The following is a 15,441-nucleotide window of genomic DNA, read 5'->3' as shown; positions in this document are numbered from 1 at the left end:
ACAAAAAAATAGAACAATTGTTAAGTTAAATAAAAAAAAGTTATAATAATGAAACAATTTCAATAAGAAAGTAATAGGACTTTTCAAATCGCAAAAAATCGCAGCCTTTGCGATTTGCTAATCGTTTTGTTTCAAATTGCGATTTGAAATCGATTAATCGTTCAGCCCTAGTGGGTGGCCCCTCCTCCCCCTCCACTCACCCCCCCTCCAGCTTGTGGGAGGCCCCTCCCCATCCCCCTCCCCTCATCCCCCTTCTCCTCGACCCCCCCCCCCAGCGGGTGCGGGGCCCCTCCCTTCTCCCTCCCCTCCTTCCACCCCCTCCAGCTCGTGGGGGGTCCCCCCGCCCCACCCCACCCGTCCCCCCCACTTCAGCTCATGGGAAGCCCCTCCCCGCTGCCCTCTACACACTTCTCCACCCCCGGCATCCCTCCCCCTCCAGCTCGTGCGGGACCCCTCCCCCTCCTCCACCCATCCTCCCACCCCCCCTCCTCCAAGGTGCTTTACGCAGAAGGATGTCGTGGTGGAGATGAGCAGGAATGAAATAGATGAGAGGAAGCGATGGGTGGCAAATCTCTGTTGCGTGATATCAGTGAAAGCGAAATTGATGACTGTAAATGATGACGAACGGATCGAATTAACGAATGGGGTTAATGAGTGATAGCAGTATGATGAGAATTATTATTTCGACAGTGAATGATGATGAACGGAATGAATGAATGGGTTTAATGAGTGACAGCCTTATAATTATTATTTTGATAGTAAATGATGAACGGATCGAATGAATGAATGGGGTTAATGAGTGATAGTCATATGATAATTATTTTTAATCTGGCATACAATTATGATGAATGGATCGAATGAATGGGGGTTAATGAGTGATAGCAGCATTAATGAGAATATCAAGAGGGAACAGTAACGGTGGCAGATATGAGGGGGAGATTAAGGGGGGGGGGGGGGGGACGGACGTGGGTAAGCAAGGGGCAACAATCATTGAGTTTTGAGTGAGGAGCGGAAACCAGGTGAGCGAAGGTGACCACTTCATGTGGAGGGGGAAATTCCTTCCAGTGACAGTTTGGTGGGGCAAGAAGAGAGACCGAGAGTGAAAGCGCGGATTGAGCGCAAGGAGGAGGAGAAGGAGGAACAGAGAGAGAGAGAGAGAGACGGCAAAGGTTGTGAAAGTAGAGAGGGCGAGTAGGCAGCACATAGAGAAAGATACACGCGCATGGCAAGGTACGATGGGGGCCAAGACCATGGAGGGATTTGTCGAGCAGAGTGAGGAATTTGACAAGGCAGCGGCCGTAGACAGGAAGCCTAGAGCAGTTGCACGAAGAGGGAAGAGGTATGAGAATTGTTGGGAACGGTTGAATGCGAGCCGAGCAGAGTTATTTTAGGATTTGTTGAAGGGGGGGGGGGGGACAAATGATTGATGGGCAGACCGAGTACGAGAGAGTGGCAGTCGTCCAGGCAGGTATGAGGTAAGGGAATGGATGAGGGGTTTTTTTTCAGCAGTGGTGGCAATAAGCGGTTGGACGTTGCAATCGTTGGACAAAGTGAAACCGGCAAAGCGCGGCAGGCAGTGGCAGAAATGTGATCGGCGAGGGAGAGGGAAGAGTCAAAGACAGCGCGAATGTTGCGGGCACAGAAAATATGGGACATAGAGAAGGGAGGGAAAGACATGGTGGGACGGGGAGGAGGGGAACGGGATGCATGGAAAAATATAATTTGAGTCCTGGAAGGTTTGAGGTACAGAAAGTGACGTAGACACCTGAGATTGGATAGAAACCTGGCAGGATGAGCTCAGCTCAGTTCCGATGAGATGAGATGCGGGGGGGCGCAGTCAGGGAAAGGAGAAGAAAATGTGGATGCCACCTGCGAAATGATGGGGAAACTTCAGCGAAGAAAGGAGAGATACAAGCATTGTGATGTAGAGAGAGAGAGAGGAAAGTCGGGGACCAAGAACTGACCAAAGGGAAAGACCGACAGTGAATGGGGGGTTGGGAGGGGGATTGGCAATGATTGAATGAGACCACAGAGGTGTGCACTGAGAGGGAGATTGGACTGTAGCCAGGGAAGTGGTGTGCCAAAGATTAAAAGAGAAGGGAGAGAGTAGAGAAAAGAGTAGGAGAGGATTTGCTTGAGTGGCACAACAACGGCTGGCTTATATATTGCAGGAAAGACACCAGTGGAGAGGGAGGAATTTAATAGGGACACTCGGTAGTGGAGAATTAAAGGAAGGAGTCGGGGGTTAAAGGGAAGTAGGGATGAGATCGAGGGGAGAGGAAATGGAGATGGGCCTTAGAGATGTTAGAGGAGAGTTCAGTAATAGAAGTTGCAGGAGAAATGATGAAAGCAGAGTCATTATGGATTTGATATGGAGGACAAGGCTGCTGAGGTGAGCTCGGGGAACAGGAGGATAGTATGGCAGAACGAAGAGAGTCGCGAGAGCTAAAGGGGCAAGGGAAGGGTAAGATTGGGTTGGGGTAGGAGGCTGGAGAAGGTTGTTGAGAGTAGAGAAGAGGTGAGGGCGGGGGTGGGGGAAGAGATGAGAGCCAGGGGATAGTCTTGTTTCTCAAGTTGTAGGGCGTGTTGGAATTGGGGAAAGGAGTGGAGTGGTAGGAGGAAAGGTTCTGGAGTGAAGGAGTAGACTTCGAAAGCCTTTCAGTTTTACGTAGGTGTCGCCGCTCCGAGTGAAGCAATGGAGTGAGGTCGTGGAGGATTAGATATGAGGGGGAGTAGAGGTGGATGGGAGCTATGAGGTCGAGAGAAGAATAAAGGTACTTAGAGAGTGTGGAGGAAGCTAAGGCAGGGCTGCAAGGAGGATAATTCGGAAAAAGGAGGAAGGAGATGAGGAGATTACAAGCGGTTATAGAGCCAGTTTTAAGGGAGCGGAGATTGCAGTTCAGAATGGGATGAGCTGCCATCAGAGCGTGGATAGTTGGGGGAAGGTTGAGAAATAGAGAGGCAGAGGCGGAGGTGATCGGAGGGCTGGGAGGGGGGACGTAGTGATAGAGGAGGCGGCTTTGCTGCCGGAAATGAAGATGAGGTCCAGGGTGTTACCAGGGGTGGGAGTAGGGGGGAGAAGTTGGAGGTCAAACGAGCTCGTGAGGAGAAGGAGGGCCGATTTAATGGGTGGGCGACTAACCTGCAGATTAAAGTCTCCAGGAAGAATGAAGGGATGAGTGACTGGAAGGACTGAGGAGTCGGCCCCTCCCACCCCTCCCCCCCGCCCCGCCCCTCCACTCCGCCCATCTTTCCTGCCGGCCCAACGAGCTAATGGGGGGCCCCTCCCCCCACCCCGTCCATGCTTCCTCTCCTCCTCCGCCTGCAGGGGAAGACTATGGCAGCATAGCCGGCACCGGCCATGAGGCTGAAGGCTGCCGAGGCCCAGGCGCTGCTGAGCGACCATGCCAGGTAGAGGCGGCCCCAGCGGGGTGGTGCGGGGGGGACCTGTGAGGGGGAGAGGGAGGGGAGGGGGAGGGAGTCCCCCACATCCACCCCCACACCTCCCCCCATTACCACCCCCACGGCGGCCTCGCGGGAGATGCAGCGGCTCATGAGGCCAGCGGAAAGGAGGACCAGGAAGCCTGGGGTGGGGGGGGGGGGAGAGATGGGGGCGGGGAGTTGTGTAGAAGGAGAAATGGGGGGGGGGGGTGGGGAGACAAGGGAGATGGGGAGAGAGATAGGGAGGGAGATGGAGGGAGATGGGGGTTGAAATGGGGAGATGGGGGGAGATGGGGAGACAGGAGGAGGGGGGAAGTGGGGGGGGGGGGGGATAAACACGTGTTTAGAGTATTTCGCTGCAACTTTATGTAATGACAATAGAGCCAGCATGCGGTGTGAGGGGACTAGTTGCCACGGGAGAGAATGACAGGGGTATCGGTTGTGAGTATGACGGGACTGGTGGCTACGGGAATATTCGAGGAAGGGAGCGTGGTCAGGTGACGGAAGTAGACAGTCGAGTCTACCGGTAGAGGGAGTGTCCAGAGTCAGTGAGAATGATCGAGAAGGGGCGTGGCCCCGTGTTGATATACGCAAGGAAGATGCGCGGGAGACTCGGGGCTGTTGCAGTGGGACAGTCGCCTGATGTCAAGTGTCTTCAATAAAGTGCTACCTCAAGAGAAGTGCGTAAAGTCGTCATTAAATTTACATTTCCACGCGATGATGATTATGATGATGATGATAATCCGCCACTTTGGTTGAGCTGCTATCATTTGTAATGGCCTGGTCGCTTCTGAAAAAATAGCTACAGAGCTCAGTGGGCCTTACCTGCTAAAATAAAAGAGTTTAGTTTTTGCATGAGTCTTTTTGGGTCTCTATGGGGCTGTATAGGTCTTTAAGGGCTGTATGGGTCTCGATGGGTCTCTGGGTCTCGGTGGGTCTCTATAAACATGCGTTTAGAACATTTGGCTGCAACTATACATTTCCACGCGATGATGATTTGTGATGGCCAGGTCACTACCGAAAATAACTACATAGCTAAATAAAAAAAAGTTTAGTTTGAAGTAAAATAGTTCATAAAGGTCTGGAGTAAGAGATCCAGTGCAGCATTTGCAGCTGCGTGTGTGTAGTAAAACGAGCGTGTAAAGTGACAGTGCACCTAGCCTGGCACGTGCTGACTGGCTGGGGTGGTGTTACCTGCGCACAGGTAAGCCATGGCTGTAGGGCGCAGCAGGGAAATCTGCTGCCTGTAGAGAGTGAAGCCAACTCCAATGGCACCCAGACCCATCAGAGCCAGGCTGAGCACCGCCGATAGCACAGCAACAAGGCTGCACCCTGCACCGAGACACACACACACACACGCAGACGACCCAGACACACACACCGACATACAGACAAAGATCCGCATTGTAGCCTTAACATACTGTTGGGGCGAATGGTATTAGCAAGTGGCACCTATGAAGACACACACAGACTAATAAACAAACAAAGATCCCCTGTGTCGACTTACCAGACTGTTGGGGTCTTTGTGCGAGTCTGTGAGTCATACTTGTAGGTATGTAAATGTGTATGCATACCTCTCTCATTAGTCTATGGGTCTATGTATTTCTATGCGGGTCTCTGTGAAAGTCTTTGGGTCTCTCTGTGGTGAGTCTATTGGTCTCTGCGTGGCGATGTGGCTCTCTGTGTGAGTCTGTGAGTCATACTCACATGTATGTGTGTATATATGTGTGTGAGTGTACCTCTTTCATGATTCTATGGGTCTCTGTGGGAGTCAGTGGCTCTCTGTGTGAGTTAATGGGTTTCTCTGTGGCTTTGAGGGTCTCTGTGTGGCTAGACTATGGGTCTCTGGTGAGTCTATGGTTCTGTATGGCTGTGCGGGTCTCCGTGTGAGTCTGTGTATCTTCGTGTGCGTCAATGGGTCTTTGTGTGTGTATGTGTATCTCTGTGTGAGTCTATGGGACTCTGTGAGGTCAATTGCTCTCTGTGTGAGTCAATGGGGCTCTGTGAGTCAGTGAGTCATCCTTGTATGTTTATCTCTGTACCTCTTTTGTGAGTCTATGGGTCTCTGTAGAGGTCAATTGATCTCTGTGTGAGTCAATGGGTCTCTGTGGCTCAGTGAGTCATCCTTGTATGTATGTGTATGTGTGTATCTCTCTCGTCTGGCAAAAACAACCCCCTACCTCCTCGTGGTGCTGGACGGCAATGCTGTGGTGGGCAGTGCCGCGGGGGGAGGGCCAATTTAAATCGGTTTTTCCCCTCATGGTGTTTGTAACCACCACAGTGGCCAAATGGGGGCGCTGGATGGGTGCGAGGTGCTGGTAACCCATCCACCTTCAATTAATTACCACCAAATCACGACTGAAAACTTTAATTAATAAGCTTGTGCTGGAGGCCCCGGGGGGTCAGGCGTCTATGACGTCTCCTGGTCACACCCCATTTGGCGGAGCCAGGAGACTGAAAAAACAAAAAAACACTACGTGTGGCCACGTGGAATGTTTGAACTGTCACTGCGGAGGAGAGGCTAGCACTTCTGTGTCGGGAGCTGGACCGGTACTGCCTGGATCTCTGTGGTATTCAGGAGGTCTGGTGGACCGGCTGTGGCTCCTGCCACTATGAGGGGTGGACAGTCCTCTTCTCGGGACAGGAGACTACCAAACAACAGGGAGTGGCTCTTCTTCTGAACAAAAGAATGAAGGGGCGTGTAATCGTGGCGGTGAGGTGTGGGAAGCTGTAAGCTACTTTGGGCTCGCCTTCCCATAAACCAGAGGCGAGAAGTGGTGGTCGTGGTTATTTATGCCCCCACCGAAGACGATCATCCGTGGAGGGATGCAGGCAAGGTTGATTAGTCAGATTCCTTCAATGTCCTCCTGTCACAAGTGCTTGCTAAATTGGCACCTTGGGATCGAGTCATCTTGTTGGGTGACTTCAATGCCCGAGTTGGTCATGATGCTGGCACATGGTCTTAAATTATTGGAAGGCATGGGCCAGATCAGCTCAATAACAACGGCAGGAGGCGGCTAGATTTTGGAAGCCCATGGGCTTGTAATTACAAACACGCTTTTCCAGCATCGGCACATCCACACAACATCATGTATGCATACCGGGTCCAGGCAAGAACATCTGCTGGACTACATAGTGATGGAACAGTGGATGTGGGCCCAAGTCCTTGAGACCAGGACCTGCTGTGGAGCTGATCTGCCCACTTACCATCAACTTGTCATCGATAAGATGCGCCTGCCATACATCCACTACGGTGGTGGGTGTACACCCAGGACCCCATTCAAACCCTTAGTGGCATGGTCTCAGCTAACTGATGAACGCTGCAAGCGAGAATTTCATCAACACTTGCGGCTGGGGTTGGCATCGTCCCCCACTCCTCTTGATGTCGAAGGGAAATGGGCGAGGTTTAGGACTGTGGCTCATTCAGCTGCAATGGCTGCTTTGGGTACACGGTAAAGACCTCCCCAGAGACCCTGGCTGACAGAGAAGGTGTTCAGGCTGGCTGAGAAAAAGCCACAGGCCCATTCTCATTGGCTACAGCATCCCACGTCAGAGAATAAGGAGGCTTACCGCAGCCTTCGCTCATTGGTTCGGAGAGCCGTGAGGTGCTGCAAGGATGGGTTTTGGTCGGGGGTTGCTGAGGAGATGGAGTCTGCCTCAATGGCCCGCGATCACAAATCGCTATTTATTTCCATTAAAAAACTTTGCAGAGCATTTCTGTGAGGTCCTGGGGGAGGGGAAATCCCTCAGCCTGGAAAACCTCGTGACACAAAGTGGGGATGACCCTGCCGAGTCTGCGGTGCCTCAAATATTGGAACAAGAAGTCACCCTCTGTAAGAGGCTGGATGAGGTGCCATCTGTTGAGGAAGTACTGAAGGCGATATGGAGTCTGAGACCAGGAAAGTCACCGGGCAAAGATGATCTCCCAAGCGAAATGCTGAGGGAGGGTGGCGTTTGTGCACAGACTGCCCTGCATGACATCATAACAAGTCTAGACCACTGGACGCGTTCTGCAGGATTGGAAGTATGCCCTGGTGGTCCCCCTCTTTAAGAAGAGGGACCGCACAGACTGTAACAGCTACAGGGGCATCTCACTCCTCAGTATGCTGGGAAAGGTCCTGGCAAGAATTATTCAGCATCGCCTTGCTAGGCACGCTAAGGAGAGGCTTTCCAAGCCCCAATGTGGTTTCAGGAAAGGGCACTCCTGCACAGATGCCATATTTTCTGTCTGTCTTCTACAGCAGAGGTGTAGGGAATTCCAACAACATCTACATCTCTGCTTTATTGACCTGGTCAAGGCCTATGATAACATCAGTAGGCCTGGGCTCTGGGTTGTTCTTCATGCTTTCGGATTCCCTAACCCTCTGCTTACGATCATTAAGGACCTTCATGATGGTGAGCGGGCCCGGGTAAAACTAAGTGGCCGGGAGTCGGAGCCATTCCCTGTACACCTTGGGGTGCGACAGGGATATCCTCTGGCTCCCACATTACTTAACATCTATTTCGACCACGTAGTTCGTGAAGCCTTCAATAGCTATATAATGGGAGGCTGATCGATGCCTGCATGCGGTCAAGTGATTGCTATTGCTCAACCATGTTATGTATGCCGATGATCGTAATTGCTGCTCAATCAGAGGAGGAGTTGGAGGCGCTGCTGCTGAACCTGGAGCTTGCCACTAAGAGTTGGGACCTTATATTCTTGGTTCTTTCAGTAAAGTCACGTAGAAGGGAAACAATAAAATAATAAAAATATAAAACAATATTCTCACGACGTTTCCACTGCAACACAAGCAACCATCAGGTGTGAAAACCACAGCAAGAAAATTTGAAAAAGTGGGACCCCACCAAAACTAAGCACCTGCCTGTGTATGTTGTACCATCGGAGAACTCCACCCCCATAACTCCCAATTGGTGATAGGGCAGTTGTGGAGAGAGTGGAGAGTTTCCCATACCTGGGCAGTGTGCTCATGACCGGCTCCGGTTTAACGGCAGAGGTCTCACTCTGAATCAGTCGAGCGGCATTATCCTTTCATCGGTTGCATAACGCTGTGTGGAAGCCACCTGGTCTGTCGCTCCGCACGAAGCTTCAGGTCTTCTTGGCCACAGTCATTCTCTCCCTTCTCTACGCTTGCGAAACGCAGACCCCTCTAATGGAACATCTTCGCTGGTTAGAAACATTTCGGCTAGCCTGCCTACGGGTTTAACCAGGCTGGGTTGTGTGAGGAGCTCACAAATCCTTGAAAGATCTGGACAAAGTCCCATCGGTGAGCTCCTCCGGCAGGCAAGGCTGCGTTGACTAGGTCATGTAGCCCGCATGCCCAGTCACCGCATGCCTAAATAGCTTTTGTTCGGCCGGATGAGGGGGCTAAACGGGCGCAGCACGGGCTAGAGAAGAGATGGAGTGATGTGGTACAGGATAATATGGAGCTGAGTGGACTTGCCGATGACTGGGACCAGCGGTGTCAAGATCGGCCTCTGTGGAGGAAGCTCGTTAAGGACGCTACTTGGCAGTTGGAGGCAGTCGCTCTCCAACAACAACGGAGGGCGACGCTCACAACAACGAGCGTCGTGGTGACGTCACCGCCACTTTGTGGCGAATGGCGGTTGTTTTTGTCGTTGTTGTTGTAACTCTCTGCTGAGTCTATGGTTCTCTGTGTGAGTCAATGAGTACTGAATGAGTCTGTGATTAATCATTGTATGTGTGTGCATACCTCTCTCGTGAGTCAGGTCAAATCCACCCGTCTCCTCCTCCCAGCGTGTGAAGTGTCTGAAGTAGGAGCAGTTGAATTCTGTGTCCACACAGACACAGACAAAGCTCCCCCGTGAAGCCTTGACAGACTGTTGGGGCAAGTGCTGTTAGTATCGAATAGCAGCAGCACACCTGAAGGCCGGCACTGTGGCACACGAGGGGGCTGGGTGGCCAGAGCCATGGCTGGTCGCCTTGTCTCTCCCCCAGTGGCGATGTTTACTACCCACCACTGCCACTAGGTACTCATTTCAGGCTGAGTGCACCTATAGGGGAGGCCCATGACTGGTTCGTATAATCAACACCGATATTGGCTGTGAGCGTAAATCTAACTCGGGTCTCTGTCAGGTTCATCGCGCAATGTGCTAACCTAGATTTAAAGCTTTCGTGACTGCAAGGATCCATACTCTTTGGTTCTATTCGGTAAAGTCACGTAAAAAACGTGACTGTACATCGTTCATCATGCTAAGTCCGCCAATTAAATGCGAATTTTTATGCTAATTCCTTTGTCAAGGCGCTCTGCTTCCTCTCACACAGCTTAAAGGTCGCGGTCTGAGCTTGGCTGTGTTCAATCCAGCGCTGTCCTCTAGACAGTCTGGTCCCTTCACCTGATGAAGGCCACTTGTGTTGTGGCCGAAACGTCGTGAATTTTTTATTTTTTGTTGTTTTTTACATGACTTTACCGAATAGAACCAAAGAGAATGTGTTAACCGCTACACTTCCAATCACTACTGTGCGAGGGGGTGGGTGGCCAGCACCACGCCCGGCCGCCTTTGCCTTCCTAGCTGTGATGTTTACACACCGCCCCACGTGACTCATATGAGTCTGAGTCGACCTAGTTGAAAAGGCCCAGGACCGGTTCGGATAATCGTCACCGGTATTGGCCGTGAGAGGATATCGAATTCGGGTCGCCGGGGGTTTGTAGCACAGTGGCACTGCATACGGGCGCAATCAGTGTATTTAATTCCCCTTTTAAAATGCGTAGGGTACTTTATAACAACTCCTCCATCTTTAAATTTTTAGCTCTTTCGGTAAAGTCACGTTGAAAGAGCTAAAAATATGAATTACTGCAGTCACTAAAGCTTTAAATCAAAATTTAACTCCTCCATCATATATAATCAAATCAAAGCAAAAATTATCTCAACGTATCCAAAGGGAATTAAGTTCGCTATTGTTTTATTTTCTGTAGCTTCTCTTCAAAAGGGTAAATCATGGAGTGTGTGTGTTCAGATTCACAGGATACATAACGGAGGTTTGGGAATCTATTACTGGTAATGTTCATAATAAAGGTTTTTGGGTTAGATCGCGTTATTTATAAATGTGTCGTAACCCTCCACCACCTGACACGGCCAATCAGCAAAAAAAGTGTCACGTTGACAAAAGACAAATAGTTCACTACTTTAGCCCACCGGTGTGTTGAAGAGTGAATCCACAACATTTACAGTTTGAGTACGACGTTTCGCTGGTAATTACATCCAGCATCATTGGGCAATTCGCCAGAATGGTGTCGGGTGGTGGAGGGTTACGACACATTTATAAATAACGCGATCTAACCCAAAAACCTTTATTATGAATAATATTGGTCGCGAAAGCCTACATGTTATACTGCTAATGTTATTAACAGTTAATTTAGTCATTAATTAAAATGGATATCTATTACTGGTTGGGTTATTCACAGTTAACATAGTCATGTATTAACAATGGGTGTCTATTACTGGTTGGGTTATTGCTAATGTAGTCAAGAAATAACAATAGATATCTATTACTGGTGTGGTTATTCATAGCTAATATAGTCATGAATGAACAATTGGTGTCTATTACTGGTTGGGTTATTCACAATTCATTACTTAGGTCAGCGTGTGTGTTTGTTATAGATTTGAAGCTTTCGTGACTGCAAGGATCCATACTCTTTGGTTCTATTCGGTAAAGTCACGTAAAAGTATAAAACAACAAAAAATAAAAAATTCACGACGTTTCGGCCACAACACAGGTGGCCTTCATCAGATGAAGGGACCAGACTGTCTCGAGGACAGCACTGGAGTGAACACAGCCAAGCTCAGACTGCGACCTTTAAGCTTGTGCGAGAGGAATTAAGGTGCCTTGACAAAGGAATTAGCATAAAAAAAGCATTTCATTGGCGGACTTATCATGATGAACGGTGTAGAGGGGGTGAACATGTGCAGACCGGCGAGGGGGGGAGGGGGAGTTTACATATTGATGGTGTGAAAAAGGAATTTAAGCAGCTGCGAAAGTTTGGGGTACCACTACTTGAAAAAATATACTGTATCATTGAAAATTAGTTTAATGTTTGGTTCGATTTAGAACATTTTTCCAATGGTTGCTTAATTTGAAACCATCTTCTCGGTTGAAATTGTGTCTGTGTTTGTAAATCTGAATTGCCTCGTGAACGAATCTCTGATAAAACCCGTGGGTTTGCAAAGAACCTTGGTATCGGAGAAAATTATATCGTGATCACCCACAGCGTTGTAACAGTGATCAGCTACGGCAGAAGAATTCGTTCTGCCGTGTTTCAAATCTGATTTGTGCTCGCGAATTTGGTCAGAGACATGTTGCTTTGTCTCCCCGATATAGCAATCACCGCAGGTACAACTCAAACTAATTTTCAATGGTACAGTATATTTTTCAAGTAGTGGTACCCCAAACTTTCGCAGCTCTTAAATTCCCTTTTCACACCATCAATAGGGAAACTCCCCCCCCCCCCCCGCGCCAACCGGCATATGCACTTGCATGTACACCACCTCTATGCTAAGTCGGCCAATCAAATGCTATTTTTTATGCTAATTCCTTTGTCAAGGCACCTTGTTTCCTCGCACACAGCTTAGAGGTCGCGGTCTGAGCGTGGCTGTGTTCCACTCCAGTGCTGTCCTCGAGACAGCCTGATCCCTTCACCTGATGAAGGCCACTTGTGTTGTGGCCGAAACGTCGTGATTTTTGTTGTTTTATTTTTTACCTACGTGACTTTACCGAATAGAACCAAACAGTATGGATCCTTGCAGTCACGAAAGCTTTAAATCTACGTGTTGTATGTACGTGTTGTGTGTGCGTGTTGTCTGTGTGTGTATTGTCTGTGTATATTGTGTGCTGTGTGAGTGCTGGAGAGTTTTAAACAGTACAAAACAACAGCAATTTAAAATTTGCAGTGCTAGAAAGGAATCCTTAATAAGCTGCTCCAAATTATTGATGTCATAAATCTCGCTTTCACCAAATCCACCATCACCACTACCATTTGCTTCCCCTCATCACTTTCATTAACCTCATCTCCACCATTAAATTCAAAGACAAAGATCCCCCGTATTGCCTTAACAGACTGTTGAGGTAAGTGCTGTTAGCGAGCACCTATGAAGGCCGGAACGGCACACGAGGGGGTGGGTAGCCAGCATCACGCCCGGCCGCCTTTGTCTGCCCAGTGGCGATGTTTACAATGTTTAAGACTTTATGTGAACGAAAGACACAAATGCACACGTTTTCTCATTTGAAATAAGTAAATTTCAAAATATCAATGTTCTGGTCAAAAAAGCAAAGCTTATGGGGAATAATAGCCATTTTCTATACTTTTGAGGCGTAAGTAATTAGGAAATAACACTTACTAACCAGGAACGAAACAAAATTTGTTACACTATAACCGCTGTCTGGTGTTGGGAGTCCATGAGTGGGAATCGGGTCTCTGCCGGGTTCGTAGCGCAGCGTAGCGCTAACCACTACTACACTACCGCTCCCCATCAATCCATGTCACGCACACACGTCGTCGTTGGTGTTGTATCATTGTTAATTCTTCGTAAGGTGACCTGGGTTAATGCGCTATGAGATGAAAAGTGACTTTGTGAATCACGGTAGCTGGATTGAAAGGCAGTGTAAAGCAGCGAGTGATGGGATTGCTGGAGGGAGAGTCACAGATTTATTGAGATAACGAGCTGGAGTGGTAAGTCCATGGAGCTGTTAGTCCATACCAGTAGTAGACAATGTGCCTAAGGCCTACTCACTCACCCACACACTCACCCATCCACTCACCCAGCCACGCACTCACACACTCACCCATCCACTCACCCAGCCACCTACTCATGCATACACCCACTAACCCACCCACTCACCCATTAACCCACTCACTCACTCACCCACCCACTCACCCAGGCAAAAGACTAACTCCACTCCAATCCCTCATGCTCACCTCCCCTGAAGGTCACGTGACCGCACCCTCTGGCCCCGTCACCCCGCGTCCACGTGTGGCACGCTCGCCACAGCCCCACGTGGGCCAACTCGCACGCGGGGTTCAGCCCCGCGGGGGCCTCGCCCCATTCGGATGATGAAGCACCACCCACTCCTCCGTTGTCATTCGAGGCTCCGCCCACTCTTCCTTTGTTCAAAGAAGCTCCGCCCACTCCATTGTCCCAAACCTCGCCCACCCCTTCGGTGCCGTTACCGCGGGCGCGGAGGTCGGGGTGGAGGTGACGGTCGGGTTCGTGGTTGTGGTTGTCGTGTTGCTGGTGGTGATGGCCCCCGCCAGCGAATCCCGGGCCAAGCAGCACGGCCCAGAAGTCGGTGCCCACGGCGAGGAGCATCAGGGTAGAGCCCACGAGGGCCAGCAGGCCGCACAGCTTCACGAGGCCCTCGGTCGCATCGGAGAGGTGGCCGGGACCCCCACCGCCACCACGCGAGTTGCCCCCTCGGCCTCCCCCGGCTGCGCCTGCCCCCCTGGCCCCAACACCCCCCGCTACCCCGCGGCCTTTGTCAGTCATCATGAGGGCCCCGCCTGCCTGCGGGTGGGACAGGTGGCTGATGTCCTCCTGCCGGAAGAAGTTGGGCCACATCGTGGTGGCAGTGGTAGGGCTATGTGGGTGAGCGAGTTGGTGACAAGCCTCTAGGTGACTGAGGTGGTGGTAGGTCTCTAGGTGACTGAGGAGGTGAAAGATCTCAAGGTGACTGAGGAGGTGGTAGGTCTCAAGGTGACTGAGGAGGTGATAGGTCTCTAGGTGACTGAGGAGGTGAAAGGTCTCTAGGTGACTGAGGAGGTGATAGGTCTCTAGGTGACTGAGGAGGTGATTGGTCTCTAGGTGAATGAGGTGAGAGGTCTCTCAGTGACTGAGGAGGTGATAGGTCTCTAGTTGACTGAGGAGGTGATAGGTCTCTCAGTGTCTGAGGAGGTGATAGGTCTCTAGGTGAATGAGGTGATAGGTCGCTCAGTGTCTGAGGACGTGATATGTATCTAGTTGACTGAGGAGGTGATAGGTCTCTCAGTGACTGAGGAGGTGATCGGTCTCTAGTTGACTGAGGAGGGGATAGGTCTCTAGTTGACTGAGGAGGTGATAGGTCTTTCAGTGTCTGAGGAGGTGATAGGTCTCTAGTTGACTGAAGTGATCGGTCTCGAGTTGACTGAGGAGGTGCTTGGTCTCTAGGTGACTGAGGAGGTGATAGGTCTCTCAGTGACTGAGGAGGTGATAGGTCTCTAGGTGAATGAGGTGATAGGTCTCTCAGTGTCTGAGAAGGTGATAGGTCTCTAGGTGACTGAGGAGTGGATAGGTCTCTCAGTGACTGAGGAGGTGATATGTCTCTAGTTGACTGAGGAGGTGATAGGTCTCTCAGTGACTGAGGAGGTGATCGGTCTCTACTTGACTGAGGAGGTGATAGGTCTCTCAGTGACTGAGGAGGTGATCGGTCTCTAGGTCATTTTTGTTGAGGCCACAACGTCAAGAGTCGAGATCTGGAGGGGGGAACCGATAAAGGGGATGGAGGGAAGGAGGAAGAGGAGAGAGGAGCGGGAGTAGCAGGAGGATGAGGTAGAGGAGGAGATAGAGGAGGGCAGAGGAGGAGTATCAGAAGGAAAAGAAGGGAGCAGTAGCAGGAGGAGATGGAGGAGGTAGAGGAGGAGATGGAAGAGGAGGGGAGGGAGGAGGAGAACATCAGCAATGTTAGCGTTATGGATGAGCTCGATGAGAACACGGACTCGCCATCGTCACATCCCCCGAGTGGCTACATCGAGAGATTTTTCTGAACCGCCGCACGTCACGTCACAAGACAAGGCGCCGATTGAATCATTAGAATTCTGACGGAAAAATATAGGGCTTTACACCTTTTATTTTACGGCAAATATAATACTACTAATGCTAAGAATACACCTATTTTTTCATATTGATATCGGAAACAACAACAAAAACATTTAGAAGTATAGCCATTTGAATCGAGCGATTGATTCTTTGATGTGCATGAATTGCCTCCGTTCTGTTTGACCTTTTGGCGTT

At 50.2% G+C, this 15,441-nt stretch overlaps 1 protein-coding gene across 1 annotated transcript; it reads right to left on the bottom strand.

Moving 5' to 3' along the window:
- Positions 1 to 3,238: 3,238 nt before the first annotated feature.
- Positions 3,239 to 14,013, bottom strand: LOC116957316 (uncharacterized). Its single transcript, XM_032979397.2, has 4 exons — positions 13,374 to 14,013; positions 9,153 to 9,230; positions 4,636 to 4,773; positions 3,239 to 3,584 (listed from the first exon to the last, which is right to left on the bottom strand). The coding sequence occupies exons 1-4, from the start codon at positions 14,011 to 14,013 to the stop codon at positions 3,271 to 3,273; spliced, it is 1,170 nt and encodes a 389-aa protein (XP_032835288.1). The 3' UTR covers positions 3,239 to 3,270.
- Between the last annotated feature and the right edge of the window lie 1,428 nt (positions 14,014 to 15,441).

Source organism: Petromyzon marinus, chromosome 72 (assembly GCF_048934315.1).
Source record: "Petromyzon marinus isolate PM22_M1 ecotype Great Lakes invasive population chromosome 72, UKy_Petmar_22M1.pri1.0, whole genome shotgun sequence".
Lineage (NCBI taxonomy): Eukaryota > Metazoa > Chordata > Hyperoartia > Petromyzontiformes > Petromyzontidae > Petromyzon > Petromyzon marinus.
This window is presented reverse-complemented; position numbering and strand designations above follow the sequence as displayed.

Coding starts and splice junctions, on each gene's coding strand:
- LOC116957316 (XM_032979397.2), bottom strand. CDS start 14,013: ATGTGGCCCAACTTCTTCCGGCAGGAGGACATCAGCCACCTGTCCCAC. Junction 9,231..13,373: donor TCACGTGACCTTCAGGGGAG/GTGAGCATGAGG, acceptor GTGTGGACACAG/AATTCAACTGCTCCTACTTC. Junction 4,774..9,152: donor TGACCTGACTCACGAGAGAG/GTATGCACACAC, acceptor GTCTCGGTGCAG/GGTGCAGCCTTGTTGCTGTG.